Source organism: Saimiri boliviensis, chromosome 17 (genome assembly GCF_048565385.1).
Source record: "Saimiri boliviensis isolate mSaiBol1 chromosome 17, mSaiBol1.pri, whole genome shotgun sequence".
In the NCBI taxonomy this organism is placed as follows: domain Eukaryota; kingdom Metazoa; phylum Chordata; class Mammalia; order Primates; family Cebidae; genus Saimiri; species Saimiri boliviensis.
Window position 1 is genome coordinate 19454530 of NC_133465.1, and position 15067 is coordinate 19469596.

General features: G+C 41.4%; 1 protein-coding gene across 10 annotated transcripts in view; it reads left to right on the top strand.

The window, feature by feature from the left end:
- The window catches only part of SPECC1 (sperm antigen with calponin homology and coiled-coil domains 1), a 326271-nt gene that overhangs the window by 234115 nt on the left and 77089 nt on the right, over window positions 1–15067 (top strand). For 8 of the 10 annotated variants that reach the window (XM_039476154.2, XM_074388311.1, XM_074388314.1 and 5 more), the window contains 2 exons: window positions 6792–6937; window positions 8068–8168. In XM_039476154.2, the coding sequence (XP_039332088.1) occupies window positions 6792–6937; window positions 8068–8168 (247 nt within the window). Of the gene's footprint in view, window positions 1–6791; window positions 6938–8067; window positions 8169–8863; window positions 13172–15067 lie in introns of those variants that run through there. The other 2 variants (XM_074388315.1, XM_074388318.1) reach the window with 2 other exon arrangements.

Sequence of the window (15067 nt, forward strand, 5' to 3'; positions counted from 1 at the left end):
ACACACACACACACACACTGCTGTTATATAACACAGTGGATATTTCCCTAATGTACTCAAATAATACAGGATTTTCTCATACTGACTCTTACTGTTCCAGCCAAGTAGACTGGGTGTTTGGAATATTATCTTTGGATACCTGAAGGCAGGGGTAATTGATTCTTGTGGCCTTACTTTTAAAATTTATCATTTAATATTTTCAGTTGCAGAGAAATTCGGATAACTGAAAGGAATACCTCAGCAGAATGTAGGCTTCATTTTTTCTTATTAAATTGTCAAAGAATGAAATGTAAAATGAATTATTTAAAATGATTGTCCTTGGAGGCCATGGGTACCAAGTCATTTAAATGGACTGGTTAGAAGGTGGCCAGAGCCAGGCGTGGTGGATCATGAGATCAAGAGATCGAGACCATCCTGGTCAATATGGTGAAACCCTGTCTCTACTAAAAATACAAAAGTTAGTTGGGCACGGTGGCACACACCTGTAGTCTCAGCTACTCGGGAGGCTGAGGCAGGAGAATTGCTTGAACCCAGGAAGCGGAGGTTGCAGTTAGCCAAGATCATGCCATTGCGCTCCAGCCTGGGTAACAAGAGTGAAACTCTCAAAAAAAGAAGGTGGCCAGGCGCAGTGGCGCATGCCTGTAATCCTAGCACTTTGGGAGGCCGAGGCAGGCAGATCATCTGAGCTCAGGAGGTTGAGACCAGCCTGGGCAACATGGTGAAACCTCATCTCTACTAAAAAACAAATATGAAAGATTAGCTGGTTGCGATGGTGCTTGTCTGTAGTCCCAACTACTCAGGAGGCTGAGGTATGAGAATCGCTTCAACCTGGGAGGCAGAGGTTTCAGTGAGCTAAGATTGCGCCACCGCACTCCAGCCTGGGCAACACAGTGAGACTCTGTCTCAGGAAAAGAAAAAGAAGGTGGCCCATTTTGTTTGTTGATGACGTTTGTGAGAATGGCTAGCACAGACGAAGGAAATAATTTCCTGCTCAAACCTAACCTTTCATTCACTCTGCATTTTCGACACCTGATTTTATTCTATGGGAAAATATGGAAACGCGTTCCACTTAAACCTTTAAAAACCCAACCTCCTACAATTTCTGAAGTGCCTGATAGTTTCTTCCAATGAAATTTTCAGTTTACTCATATGTTTTTTTCCTTTATAAAAAGAGATTATGTAGTGAAGAGTGTAAGGCAGTGTGGTTTAACTGTTTTAAACCACCTTAAGGAGATTTTGGGCTGAGACGATGGAGTGTTCTAAATATACAATCATGTTGTCTGCAAATAGAGACAATTTGACTTCCCCTTTTCCTAATTGAATACACTTTATGTCTTTTTCTTGCCCGATTGCCCTGGCCAGAGCTTCCAGTACTGTGTTGAATAGGAGTGGTGAGAGAGGGCATCCTTGTCATGTGCCAGTTTTCAAAGGGAATGCTTCCAGTTTTACTCATTCAGTATGATATGGGCTGTGGGTTTGTCATAAATAGCTTTTATTATTTTGAGATATGTTCTATCAATACTTAGTTTATTGAGTTTTTATCATAAAGGGCTGTTGAGTTTTCTCAAAGGCCTTCTCTGCATCTGTTGAGATAATCATGTGGTTTTTGTCTTTAGTTCTGTTTATGTGATGGATTACGTTTATAGATTTGCATATGCTGAACCAGCTTTGCATCCCAGGGATGAAGCCAACTTGATCATGATGGATAAGCTTTGTGATGTGCTGTGGGATTCGGTTTGCCCGTATTTTATTGAAGATTTTCGCATCAATGTTCATCATGAATACTGACCTGAGATTTTCTTTTTTAGTTGTGTCTCTGCCAGGGTTTGGTATCAGGATGATATTTGTCTCATAAAATGAGTTAGGGAGGATTCCCTTTTTTTGTGTTGTTTGGAATAGTTTCAACAGGAATGGTATCAGCTCCTCTTTGTACCACTGGTAGAATTTGGCTGTGAACTCCTCCGGTCCTGGACTTTTTTTGGTTGGTAGGCTATTATTACTTGCTGCCTCAACTTTGGACCTTGTTACTGGTCTATTCAGGGATTCAATTTCTTCCTGGTTTAGTCTTGGGTGTAAGTGTCCAGGAATTTTTCCCTTTCTTCTAGATTTACTTATTTATGTGCATAGAGGTATTTGTAACAATCTCTGATGGTAGTTTGTATTTCTGTGGAATCGGTGGTGATATCCCCTTTATCATTTTTTATTGCATCTATTTGATTCTTCTCACTCTCCTTTTTTATTAATCTGGCTAGAGGTCTATCTATTTTGTTGATCTTTTCAAAAAACCAGGTCCTGGATTTATTGATTTTTTGAAAGATTTTTTTTTTGTGTCTCTATCTTCAGGTCTGCTCTGATGTTAGTTATTTCTTGTCTTCTGCTAACTTTTGAGTTTGCTTGATCTTGCTCCTCTAGTTATTTTAATAATGATGTTAGGATGTCGATTTTAGATCTTTCCTCGCTTCTCATGTGGGCATTCAGTACTATAAATTTCCCTCTAGACATTGCTTTAAATGTATTCCGGAGATTCTGGTATGTTGTGTATTCGTTCTCATTGGTTTTGAAGAACATCTGCCTTAATTTCATTGTTTATCCAGTAGTCATTCAGGAGCAGGTTGTTCAGTTTCCATGTAGTTGAGCGGTTTTGAGTGAGTTTCTTTTTTCTTTTTTTTTTGGAGATGGAGTTTCGCTCCTGTTACCCAGGCTGGAGTGAGTGCAATGGCGTGATCTTGGCTTACCGAAACCTCCACCTCCTGGGTTCAGGCAATTCTCCTGCCTCAGCCTCCTGAGTAGCTGGGATTACAGGCACGCACCACCATGCCCAGCTAATTTTTTTTTTTTTTTTTTTTGTATTTTTAGTAGAGACGGGGTTTCACCATGTTGACCAGGATGGTCTCGATCTCTTGACCTCGTGATCCACCCGCCTCGGCCTCCCAAAGTGCTGGGATTACAGGCTTGAGCCACTGCACCCGGCCCTTGAGTAAGTTTCTTAATCCTGCATTCTAATTTGATTGTGCTGTGGTCTGAGAGACAGTTTGTTATGATTTCTATTCTTTTGCATTTGCTGAGTAGTGATTTACTTCCAATTATGTGGTCAATTTTAGAGTAAGTGTGATGTGGTGCTGAGAAGAATGTATATTGTGTGAGTTTGGGGTAGAGAGTTTTGTAGATGTCTATCAGGTCTACTTGGTCCAGATCTGAGTTCAAGTCCTGGATATCCTAGTGGAGTGTTAAAGTCTCCCACTTATATTGTGTGGAAGTCTAAGTTTCTTTGTAGGTCATTAAGAACTTTCTTTATGTATCTGGGTGCTCCGTATTGGGTGCATATATATTAGGGATAGTTAGATCTTCTTGTTGCATTGATCCTTTTACCATTATATAATGCCCTTCCTTGTCTCTTTTGATCTTTGTTGGTTTAAAGTCTGTTTTATCAGAGGCTAGGATTGCACCCCTGCTTTTTTGGGCTCTCCATTTGCTTGGTACATCTTCCTCCATCCCTTTACTTTGAGCCTGTATGCGTCTTTGCTTATGAGATGGGTCTCCTAAATACAGCACACTGATAGATATTGACTCTTTATCCAATTTGCTAGTCTGTGTCTTTAAATTGGGGCATTTAGCCCATTTACATTTAAGGTTAATATGTGTGAATTTGATCCTGCCATTTTGATGTTATCTGGTTGTTTTGCCCATTAGTTGATGCAGTTTCTTCAGACTGTCGATGGTCTTTACAATTTGGAATGCTTTTGCAGTGGCTGGTACTGGTTTTTCCTTTTCATGTTTAGTGCTTCCTTCAGGAACTCTTATAAGGCAGGCCTGGTAGTGATGAAATCTCTCAGCAGTTGCTTGTCTGTAAGGAATTTTATTTCTCCTTCACTTACGAAGCTTAGATTGGCTGAATATGAAATTCTAGTTTGAAAATTCTTTTGTTTAAGGATGTTGAATATTGGCCCCCACTCTCTTCTGGCTTGTAGGGTTTCTGCCAAGAGATCTGCTGTGAGTCTGATGGGCTTCCCTTTGTGGGTAACCCCACCTTTCTCTCCGGCTGCCCTTAGCATTTTTTTCTTCATTTCAGCCCTGGTGAATCTGATGATTATGTGTCTTGGGGTTGCTCTTCTTGAGGAATATCTTTGCAGTGTTCTCTGTATTTCCTGAATTTGAATGTTGGCCTGCCTTGCTAGGTTGGGGAAGTTCTCCTGGATAATATCCTGAAGAGTGTTTTCCAACTTGGTTTCATTCTGCCCATCACATTTGGGTACACCGATCAAACGTAGATTTGGTCTTTTCACATAATTCCATATTCTTGCAGGCTTTGTTTATTTCTTTTCACTGTTTTTTCTCTAATCTTGCCTTCTTACTTTATTTCATTGAATTGATCTTCATTCTCTAATATCCTTTCTTCTGCTTGATTGATTCAGCTATTGAAACTTGTGTATGCTTCACGAAGTTCTCTTGCTGTGTTTTTCAGCTCCATAAAGTTGTTTATGTTCTTCTCTACGCTGGTTATTCTGGTTACCATTTTATCTAACCTTTTTTCAAGGTTCTTAGTTTCCTTTCATTGGGTTAGAATCCTCCTTTAGCTCGGAGGATTTTGTTATTACCCACCTTCTGAACCCTACTTCTGTCAGTTCGTCAAATTCAGTCTCTATCTAGTTTTGTTCCCTTGCTGGTGAGGAGTTCTGATCCCTTGGAGGAGAAGAGACATTCTAGTTTTTGGTAATTTCAGCCTTTTTGTGCTGGTTTCTTCCCATTTTCGTGGATTTATCTACCTTTGGTCTTTGGAGTTGGTGACATTTGAATGGGGTCTCTGAGTGGACTTCCTTTCTGTTGATTTGAAGCTATCCTTTCTGTTTTTTAGTTTTCCTTCTAACAGGCCCCTCTGCTGCAGGTCTGCTAGAGGTCCATTCCAGACCCTGCTTGCCTGGGAATCACCCACAGGGGCTGCAGAATGACAAAGATTGCTTCCTGTTCCTTTCTCTGGTAGCTTTGTCCCAGAAGGGTACCTGCCAGATGTCAGCCAGAGCTCTGCTATATGAGTCACTCCCAGTCAGGATAAACGGGGGTCACGGAGCCACTTGAGCAGGTAGTCTGTCCCTTATCAGAGCTCAAGTGATGTGATGGGAGCTCCATTGGTTCCTTCAGAGCTGTTGGGCAGGGATGTTTAAGTCTGCTGAAGCGGGACCCACACTGCGCCTTTCCCAGGTGCTCTGTCCCAGGAATGTGGGGCTTTATTTATAAGTCCCTGACAGGCTGCTGCCTTTTTTCAGAGATGCACTGCTCAGCAAGAAGTTAAGTCTAGTCACAGTTTGCCTGCAGAGGCCTTGCTGGGCTACTGTGGGCTCCGCCCAGTTGCTGTGTGAACTTCCCAGCAACTCTTATTTACATGGGCGAGTTTAGAACTACCTACCTGAGCCTCAGTAATGGTGGATGCCCCTCCCCACACCAAACGCAAATGTCCCAGGTTGAGCTCAGACTGCTGTACTACCTTGAGAATTTCAAGCCAGTGGATCTTAGCTTGTTGGGTTTTGTGGGAGTGGGACCTACTGAGCTAGATCACTTGGCTCCCTGGCTTCAGCCCCCTCTCTTTCAGGGGAATGAGAGGTTCAGCCCCCCAGTTTTGTGCTGGACACTGGGGCACTGGTGTTATAGGCACCGGAAGGAATCTCCTGGTCTGCAGGTTGTGGAGAACATGAGAAAAGCGCAGTTTCTGAACCAGAGTGCCGGAGTGCTTGGAAAAGTCCCTAATGGCTTCCCTTGACTAGGAGAGGAAGTTCTCTGGCCCCTTGTGCTTCCCAGGTGAGGCAACACCACACCCTGCTTCAGTTTGCCCTCCTTGGGCTCCTCCCACTGTCTAACCAGTCCCAATGAGATGAACCTGGTACCTCGGTTGGAATGTGGAGATCACTCATCTTCTGGATCACTCTTGCTGGGGGCTGCAGACTGGAGCTGTTCCTATTCAGCCATCTTGGCGGAAGTCCAGAGTACTATTACCATTCTTAGGCTTTGAAGGCAGAGTGTCTGCGCCAGGATTCTGTCATGTATAATGGATCACACTCTGTTTGGCTTAGGCAGAAAGATGTTAAATGGCTTGCAGAATTGTTGGGAAGGCTGAGCTTCCAGGAGCAGTTCCAAATTCTGCACACAGAACTGGATCACCAGGGAACCTGCTCCTTCCACTAGAACAGGAGCCTTAACTTCAGAAAGCTGCCTGCCCAGTTGGAAAGCTACCACCACAGTTGCCATCACCAGAGCATCTTGTCTCTGCTAAGTCTCTGTCCACATAGTGAACACCCTGTGTCCTGCTCATCTGACTCAGATCCCACTCCAGGTCTTGCCCAAGTCTTTCTGATTGGTGGAACTTGAATCACACCCAAAATCCCAGCTTCAGGAGAGCTGTGAGATTTCATCTTTCCAGACTCCGTGTGCTGCATGGAGTTTGGAGTACATGTCAGCAAGCCAATCCATTGCATTCACCATTGACATTAAGAGAAATAAATATGATCAATAACATTTGCTTTTTTTTTCCACAAAAAAATGCAGTTTGCAGAGTAGCCATAAGTTACTCTACATATAAAAATATTCTGACCATTTCCCAAGAAAACAGCTCTTCTAAAAATTGAGAGCAATGCCTACATTATTTTCTAAAGATGCGCAGTGGTAGAGAAAACAGGATGTTAAATTTAGAATTCCCTTCCAGCTTCCTTTATTTTCTTCACATCAGTTCTATTTTCCTGTGTCTTTTTCTCCCATGGGGATGTCCTCCACCTTTTCAATCCGATTTGCTCTTTGCTGTGCAGACCTGTGGATGAAGAGCTGGAGTCCTCCGAGGTCGATGCTGCTGGCCGGTGGCCTGGTGTCTGTGTTAACAGAACATCTCCAACACCCCCCGAGTCCGCAACCACCGTTAAGTCACTTATCAAGTCATTTGACTTGGGACGCCCAGGTATTTAATCATTTTTTCTATAAGCAAAGCTCCAAATTCAAATTTTGGCCCAAGATTTGATATGTCTACTCTCTCTGCTACACCCTGCCCTATGTTGTTACAACCACAAGGGCGCTTTCCAGGTCCTACCACATGCAGCCACTGCATGCAGGAGCCTAACTGAGGCTCCGGGGAGGCACCGATGGAGAGCCTGGTCCATGAATAACACAAATGCAGCCTCTTCCTCTCTACCTCTTCTGTCCCTCCAGTTCCTGCCTTGCTACCTTTCTTTTCTGCCTCTCATAGCCATTAAATTCAGGCCACTACTATTAGCCTTTTTCCCATCTCATGAGAATCATAAAGGTCAGCTAGAGACTTCATCTCCTAGGAAACGAGACATCACATCTGTGCACTTGGCCCTCTTGTAATCCCCCGGCCATCCTCATCTTGCAACCTGCTAGACATTTTTCTCCCTGGTCTTGTACATGAGCACCTGTGCTAACTTGTCACTCCTGATCTAGGTGTGTTCCCAGCTTTTCCTGATATTGTCTGATGGACTCACAATTCCCCTTTAGTCATGCTTATCTTCCTATATGAGGATATATATCTATACTTCATACACAAACATAGCAATAGAAGAAACAGAATGTGTATCTCTCTCCAGTAACAATATCTGTCTTCCCCAGACTGCAACAATCATGCCATTGTATTGGGAGACTGTAGTAAAAGTTAATTCTAGGATGTACCTGGTTGTCTCTGCTATAATTGTTTGCACCTAAATTAGATTAAGACTAGACTCTACATATTCAAAGACATGAAAGGCATTCATGTCTGTGAAGACTGGAAATGAATTAGCAGTAATAATTTGTACAAGAACTTTTCTTTTTTTTCCTTTCCTAGGCACCTCATTATTTACACATTTTCTTTTTGCTCAGCTATCCTATATCTAAGACTGACCTCCACTCAGCTAACTCCTCCTTTCTTGTTTCCCCAATTCAGCTCTAGACCAGAGAAGAAAAGGATAATAGAGTAAATATTTCACTAAACAGGGATACTCCTGAAGCCACCAAAAAAAGTAGTGAGAAATCAGAAACTATCAGCTATTTTGAAGTGGAACAACATATAAATGTTCCCATGTTTTTTCTTGGCAGGTGGAGCTGGACAGAATATTTCTGTCCATAAGACCCCCAGAAGTCCCCTAAGTGGGATACCAGTGAGGACTGCTCCAGCAGCAGCTGTCTCTCCAATGCAGGTAGATGAGCCCCAGAAATAATCACTGCTTATGGTTTGCTCTGTATCCCACTAGATGGTTTTCTTTACACATAGTAGTGTGTGTGTATGTGTCTGTGTGTAGACTGTGTGTTTTGTAAATTGGATTACACTATGCATTATTCCAATACTTAACCTCACTTTTTCGTCAGAATATAGGCTTCATGAGGTCAGAGATTTGTGTTCATTTTGCTTGCTGTTATATCTCTTGTCTATAACACTGGGCGGCACATGGCCACATTATAGTAGAAGTTCAATAAATATTTGTTGAATGAATAACATGTCAGAGATATCTTCAAATTTTAATATTTGGAGAAACAATTCTTTTTATAAAAGGTTACATAATATGTGGTGATTTATTTAGCTACTCTTCTATGATAGACCTTAGGTTTTTTCAGGTTTAACTTATTACAAAAAACATTACAGTGAAGATCCCTATTCAAATTTTTGACTACATAAAGGGCTACTTTTTAAAAAAGGGTATATCAAGATTCATTTGCAAATATCAGAGATCTCTAGTTAAAACCAGGAGATCAGTTGTTAAGCAGAAAGGAATTTAATACAGGGCTTTTGGTACTGAGAGGGCTGGAGAAAGCTCTAGACTGCACTGAGCTTCCATCCAGGAAAGGTTCCCAGAGCATCTGAAAGTTGGCCTATTAAAGGAGCTTCTGTCTCTAGGTGCTTACCCAGGACTGCTACTGCTGCCCAAGATCAAGGATCAGCCTCAGGACAACAGTGCCACAGGCGCAGTCCATGCCAGCAAAGCAGGCTCTGTGCCTGCCTCATAGTGCCCAGAAAACAGTGGAACAGACCCCAGAACCTCTGCTCGCCTGCCGAAGAGCAGCTAATGCCTTTCCAGTGATGCTTGCCAGGAGAAGCTGCAGAATGGATCTTACACTCCCTTGCACCTTCCAGATGCTCTGAGAGGGGGCCTGTTTGACAGAAGCTAGGCCATTTGATGAGCCAAGCTTTAAAGGAGTTTGGCTAGTATATATATCCTTTAGCTTCCTAGTCCCTTATAATTCAGTAAGTCACCCTACAAAGAGATGAGGGTGGAGTTGAGTAAGCCCTTCTTGAGATCTTCTACAAATTGATTCCTAGTAAAGGAAAATGGAGTCCTAGAAAAGGAAACGTATTTGACCTGTTCCAGCATGTTGAGAAACTTGATAGACGCATTGCCCTTCAGTTTGCCCTCCCACTCACAGTACTATTTTCCCAGAATTTTGACACTGTTTATAAAGTTTGAAGATTAAGTAAATGAACAATAATATCTAGCTTTACTTTATCAGTAAGATTAAGCACTTCTTCATATGTTCATAGGCCATTTATCTTTTGTATGTCTGTATGGAAACTTGCATACTTGGCCTGGTTTTCTTTTGAAGTGTTAGTCTTTTTCTAGTTTGTAAGAAATCTTGATATATTGTGCATTTTTCATATGTAATTTTATTATCTTTGTTACCTTTTAATGTTATTTATATTAATAGTTATCTTTTACTGAAGAGAAATTTTACATTTTTGTGTTGTGTTTTCTTTTAAGATTTTGTTTTGTTTCCTGCCTTAAAATGTCTTTCTAGCTATTCGATTATGAAAATATTCTTCCTAAGTATCTTAAGCAAGTCTTTCGTTTGTTCAGTTTTAAAACCTGTGATAACATGGGTTTGGATTTAGATGTTCTTCCCCTATCTTAACTGCCTTCTGGAAGCAGAAGTAAATACTCTCTGGCAGACAATTACATCATCTAGATCCTTAAATCATAATCACATTTTAAAACTTACAATGTTGTGTAGTAACTTTTACAAATACCAGATATGGCTGGGCACGGTGGCTCACTCCTGTAATCCCAGCACTTTGGGAGGCCAAGGTGGGCAGATCACAAGGTCAGGAGTTTGAGATCAGCCTGGTCAATGTAGTGAAACTTTGTCTCTACTAAAAATACAAAATTAGCTGGGCATGGTGGTGCTGCTCAGGAGGCTGAGGCAGGAGAATTGCTTGAACCCAAATGATGAAAACCCAAGAGAAAAATAGGCAATGGAAACAGACACAGAAGATTTAGATATTGATATTATTAGACATAGACCCTAAAACAAAAAAGATTAATACAGTCAAATTAATACAAAATAAGGGACAAGGTGGAGAATTTCGACAGAAAACCACAATCTGTAATAAAAGAATCCATTAGAGATTTCAAGAGAGGCTTAAAGAACTGAAGACAAGTCACTAGAAACATCAGAACTGAAGCACAGAGAAAAAGGATAGGAAATAGAGAAAAGGACATAAGAAACATATGGGATGGAGCGAGATGGTCTCATGTGTAATTGGAGTCCCCAAAAGGTGGGTAGAGGGCAGAAGCAATATTGGAAGGCATAATGACCAAGAATTTCCAAAACTGGTAAAAGATGTCAAGCCCACATTCAAGAAACAGTATGAACTCCAAGTGAAATAAGTACAAAGAAAACCACCTAGACTGGGCCGGGCACGGTGGCTCACACCTGTAATCCCAGCACTTTGGGAGGCTGAGGCGGGTGGATCACGAGGTCAAGAGATCGAGACCATCCTGGTCAACATGGTGAAACCCTATCTCTACTAAAAATACAAAAAATTAGCTGGGCGTGGTGGCACGTGCCTGTAATCCCAGCTACTCAGGAGGCTGAGGCAGGAGAATTGCCTGAACCCAGGAGGCGGAGGTTGCGGTGAGCCGAGATCGCGCCATTGCACTCCAGCCTGGGTAACAAGAGCGAAACTCTGTCTCAAAAAAATAAATAAATAAATAAAAATTAAAAAAAAAAAAAAAAAAAAAGAAAACCACCTAGACACATTAAGTTAAAACTGCTGGATATTAAAGCATCCTAAAAGCACACAAAAGAAAAAAGACACCTCAGTGTCAAAGGATCAAGAGCAAAACTGACATCTTTCTTCTCAACAAAAATGATGGAAGCCCTGAAGACAATGCAGTGGTATCTGCAAAATGCTGAAAGAAAACATCCGCTTTCCTTTACCTGGTAAAAATAACCTTCAAAATGCTGTACCTGGTGAAAATACCCTTCAAAGGTGAACACAAAAGACAGATGCTTTCAGTCTGACAAAACCAGATTTTTGTTTTACTAGGATACTTACAGTGAAAAGACTATTTAAAGGAGTTCTGCATGGAGTTTGTTCTTTTTTTTTTTTTTTTTTTTTTTGAGACGGAGTTTCGCTCTTGTTACCCAGGCTGGAGTGCAATGGCGCAATCTCGGCTCACCGCAACCTCCGCCTCCTGGGTTCAGGCAATTCTCCTGCCTCAGCCTCCTGAGTAGCTGGGATTACAGGCACGTGCCACCATGCCCACCTAATTTTTTTGTATTTTTAGTAGAGACGGGGTTTCACCATGTTGACCAGGATGGTCTCGATCTCTCGACCTCGTGATCCACCCGCCTCGGCCTCCCAAAGTGCTGGGATTACAGGCTTGAGCCACCGCGCCCGGCGGAGTTTGTTCTTTAAAGGACTATTAAAATTCAAAACATCTGAAAAAGCTAATGCATAAATTACCTGTATCAGGAATTTTTAAATGGGTATATCACTAAAGATCTTATAATTATTAAAGCAAAAGAAAGAGAATATTATAGATTACTAGCTTGTGCTATAAATTAGAAAATATTGATGTAATGGTCAAAATCTTAGGAAAATGTAACTTACTGAACTTACATAGGAAAAAGTAGGAAATCTCAATCATCTATAATTTATATCTTTTCTTTAAAAGAAATGCCAGGTCCTCATGGCTTCACCATGAAACCTCTCAAACATTTAAGGAGGAAATAACATCTTCCTTAGTAAATTCAGAGACTAGAAAAGAGGTTAGCATAACTTTGATCCCTAATACTTGCAAGAACATTATTAGACAGAAAATTAAAAGGTCAGTCTTTCTCATGAACCTCTTTGCAAAAATCCTGAAGAAAATCTTGGAAAACCTTATTCAGAAATACATGAAAAAGATCATGTCACGTTGGGTTTATTCCAGGAATGCAAGGTGATTTTAACTATTGAAGCCAACCACAGGAATTCACCACATTAACAAAGGTGTAAAAAGAATATGGTCGGCTGGGTGCAGTGGCTCACACCTGTAATCCTGGCACTTTGGGAGGCCAAGGTAGGCGGATCGCTGGAGGCCAGGAGTTCAAGACCAGTCTTATCACCATGGTGAAACCCCATCTCTAGAAAAAATACAAAAATTAGCTGGATGTGGTGGCACACCCCTGTAACCTCAGCTACTTGGGAGGCAGGAGAGTCGCTTGAACCCAGGAGGCGGAAGCTGCAGTGATCTGAGATCGTGACACTGCACTCCAAGGTGACAGAGCAAGATTCTGTCTCAAAAAAAAAAAAAAAAAGGCATTTTAGTAGGTGGCAGGAAAATGTATTTAAGATTAATATCTTTCTTGATGGAAATTCTTTAAAAACTAGGAATAGAAGGGAAATTCTTTAATATGATAAAAGGTCTCTATTATATATTTACAGCAAACGTAATGCTTAATGGTAAAATACTGCCACAAGATTGTGAATGGGATAGGAATGCCCCATATTGTTACTTTTGTTCAGCCAACTTCAAAAGCAAAATTAAAACTGCTTTTGAAAACTGTATACCACAACCATTATATTTTTGTGGAATGTGGGAACATGGTATTGTGTCTAATGTGATACAAAGTAGGCCAGGCATGGTAGCTCACGCATGTAATCCCAGCACTTTGGGAGGCCGAGGTGGGCGGATCATGAGGTCAGGAGATGGAGACCATCCTGGCCAACATGGTGAAACCCTGTCTCTACAAAAAATACAAAAACTAGCCGGGTGTGGTGGCATATGCCTATAGTCCCAGCTACTCGGGAAGCTGAGGCAGGAGAATTGCTTGAACCCAGGAGGCAGAAATTGCAGTGGGCCAAGATCGCACCACTGCCTGGGTGACAGTGTGAAACTCTTGTCTCAAAAAAAAAAAAAAAAAAGTGATATGAAGTAGAGCCTCTAAGAGAAAGAATGTTCTGGAAAGCCTCAGAATGGCCCTGCACAGACAAATGTACCAGGATGTTCATTGCAGTATTGTTCCTTATACTAATATCAGTATCAATAGAGAATCACTAAAATAAATTATGGTAATGAAAATAGCTAAGATCTACTGAATGCTTACCATGTGTTGGGCTGTGTTTTGATTGTTCTAACTGGATTTAACTCATTTAATCCTCCCATAACTCTCTGTGGTAAGTACTTTTAGTATCATTGCCATTTTACAGATAAAATAAGGCACAGAGAATGAAGTAACCCAGAGTCTCACAGGTGAGTGGTGCCATGTGGCCCCAGAGCCATGTGCTTGGCCTCTTGTGGCACCTCTCATGGGAAGCTGCCAACGTGGTGGGTGATGGTAGGTAGAGAGTGACATCCAAGATACAGTAAGTGAAAGAAACAAATCGGTACACAAAAAAATGTAATACTGTAACATTTGTGTTTTTAGAAAAACAGAGGTTTTTTGTTTTTTTTTCCCAAGGGTTTTCCTTGAATAATGTCATGCTTACTTGCAGTCTGAAATGCATTTTTAAATGGCAGTAAAAAAATACAACATGGAATCTACCCTCTTAACAAATTTTTAAATATTATCAATTAGAAGCACTATATTGTATGGCAGGTTTCTAGAATTTTTTTTTAATAATTTGAACTTTTATTTCAAATTCAGAATGTACATGTGCAGATTTGTTAAATGGATATATTGTAGGATACTAAGGTTTGGTGTATGACTGATCCCATCATCCAAGTAGTGAGCATAGTACCCAACAGTTTTTCAATCCTTGCTTCTCCCTCCTCTGGCCCTGCCCAGTATCTGTTGTTGCCATAATTCTGTCCTCTAGAACTTTTTTGTCTTGCCTGGCTGAGACTCTGTACGCATGGAACAACTCCCACTTCCCCTCTCTGAGGCCTCTAGGAGCTGTCACTCCACTGTCTGCTTTTGTGATTTTGACTACTTTAGATTCCTAATGAACATGGAGTTATGCCGCTCTTGTCCTTCAGTGACTGGAGTATTTCACTTAGCATAATGTCTCCAATACTCATTTATATTGTAGCATGGGACAGGATTTCCTTCTTTTTTTTTTTTTGAGACAGAATGTCGCTCTTGTTACCCAGGCTGGAGTGCAATGGCGCGATGTCGGCTCACCGCAACCTCCGCCTCCTGGGTTCAAGCAATTCTCCTGCCTCAGCCTCCTGAGTAGCTGGGACTACAGGCACGCGCCACCATGCCCAGCTAATTTTTTGTATTTTTAGTAGAGACGGGGTTTCACCACGTTGACCAGGATGGTCTCGATCTCTCGACCTCGTGATCCACCCACCTTGGCCTCCCAAAGTGCTAGGATTACAGGCTTGAGCCACCGCACCCGGCCAAGGATTTCCTTCTTTTTTAAGGCTGAATAGTACTCCATCATATATTGTATACCACATTTTCTTCATGCATTCATCTGCTGGTGCACACTTACGTTGCTTCCACCTCTTGGCAGTTGTGAATCATGCTGCAATGAACATGAGGGTACAAATATCTTTTTGAGATCCTGTTTTCAATTTTCTTGGATATATACCTAGAAGTGGCATTGCTGAATCATTTGGTAGTACTATTTTTAATTTTTCGAGGAATCCTCCATACTCTTCCGTAATGGCTGCACCATTGTACATTCCCACCTACAGTACACAGGAGTTTCATTTTCTCCACCTCCTCAGCAACATTTGTGATTTTTTTTTTTTTTTTTTTTTTTTTTTTTGATGATGGCCTTCCTAATAGATGTGAGGTGGCATGTCACTGTAGTTTTGGTTTGCATTTCCTTGATTAGTGATGTCGAGTATCTTTTCATATATACCTATTGGCAGTTAAAAAAATACTT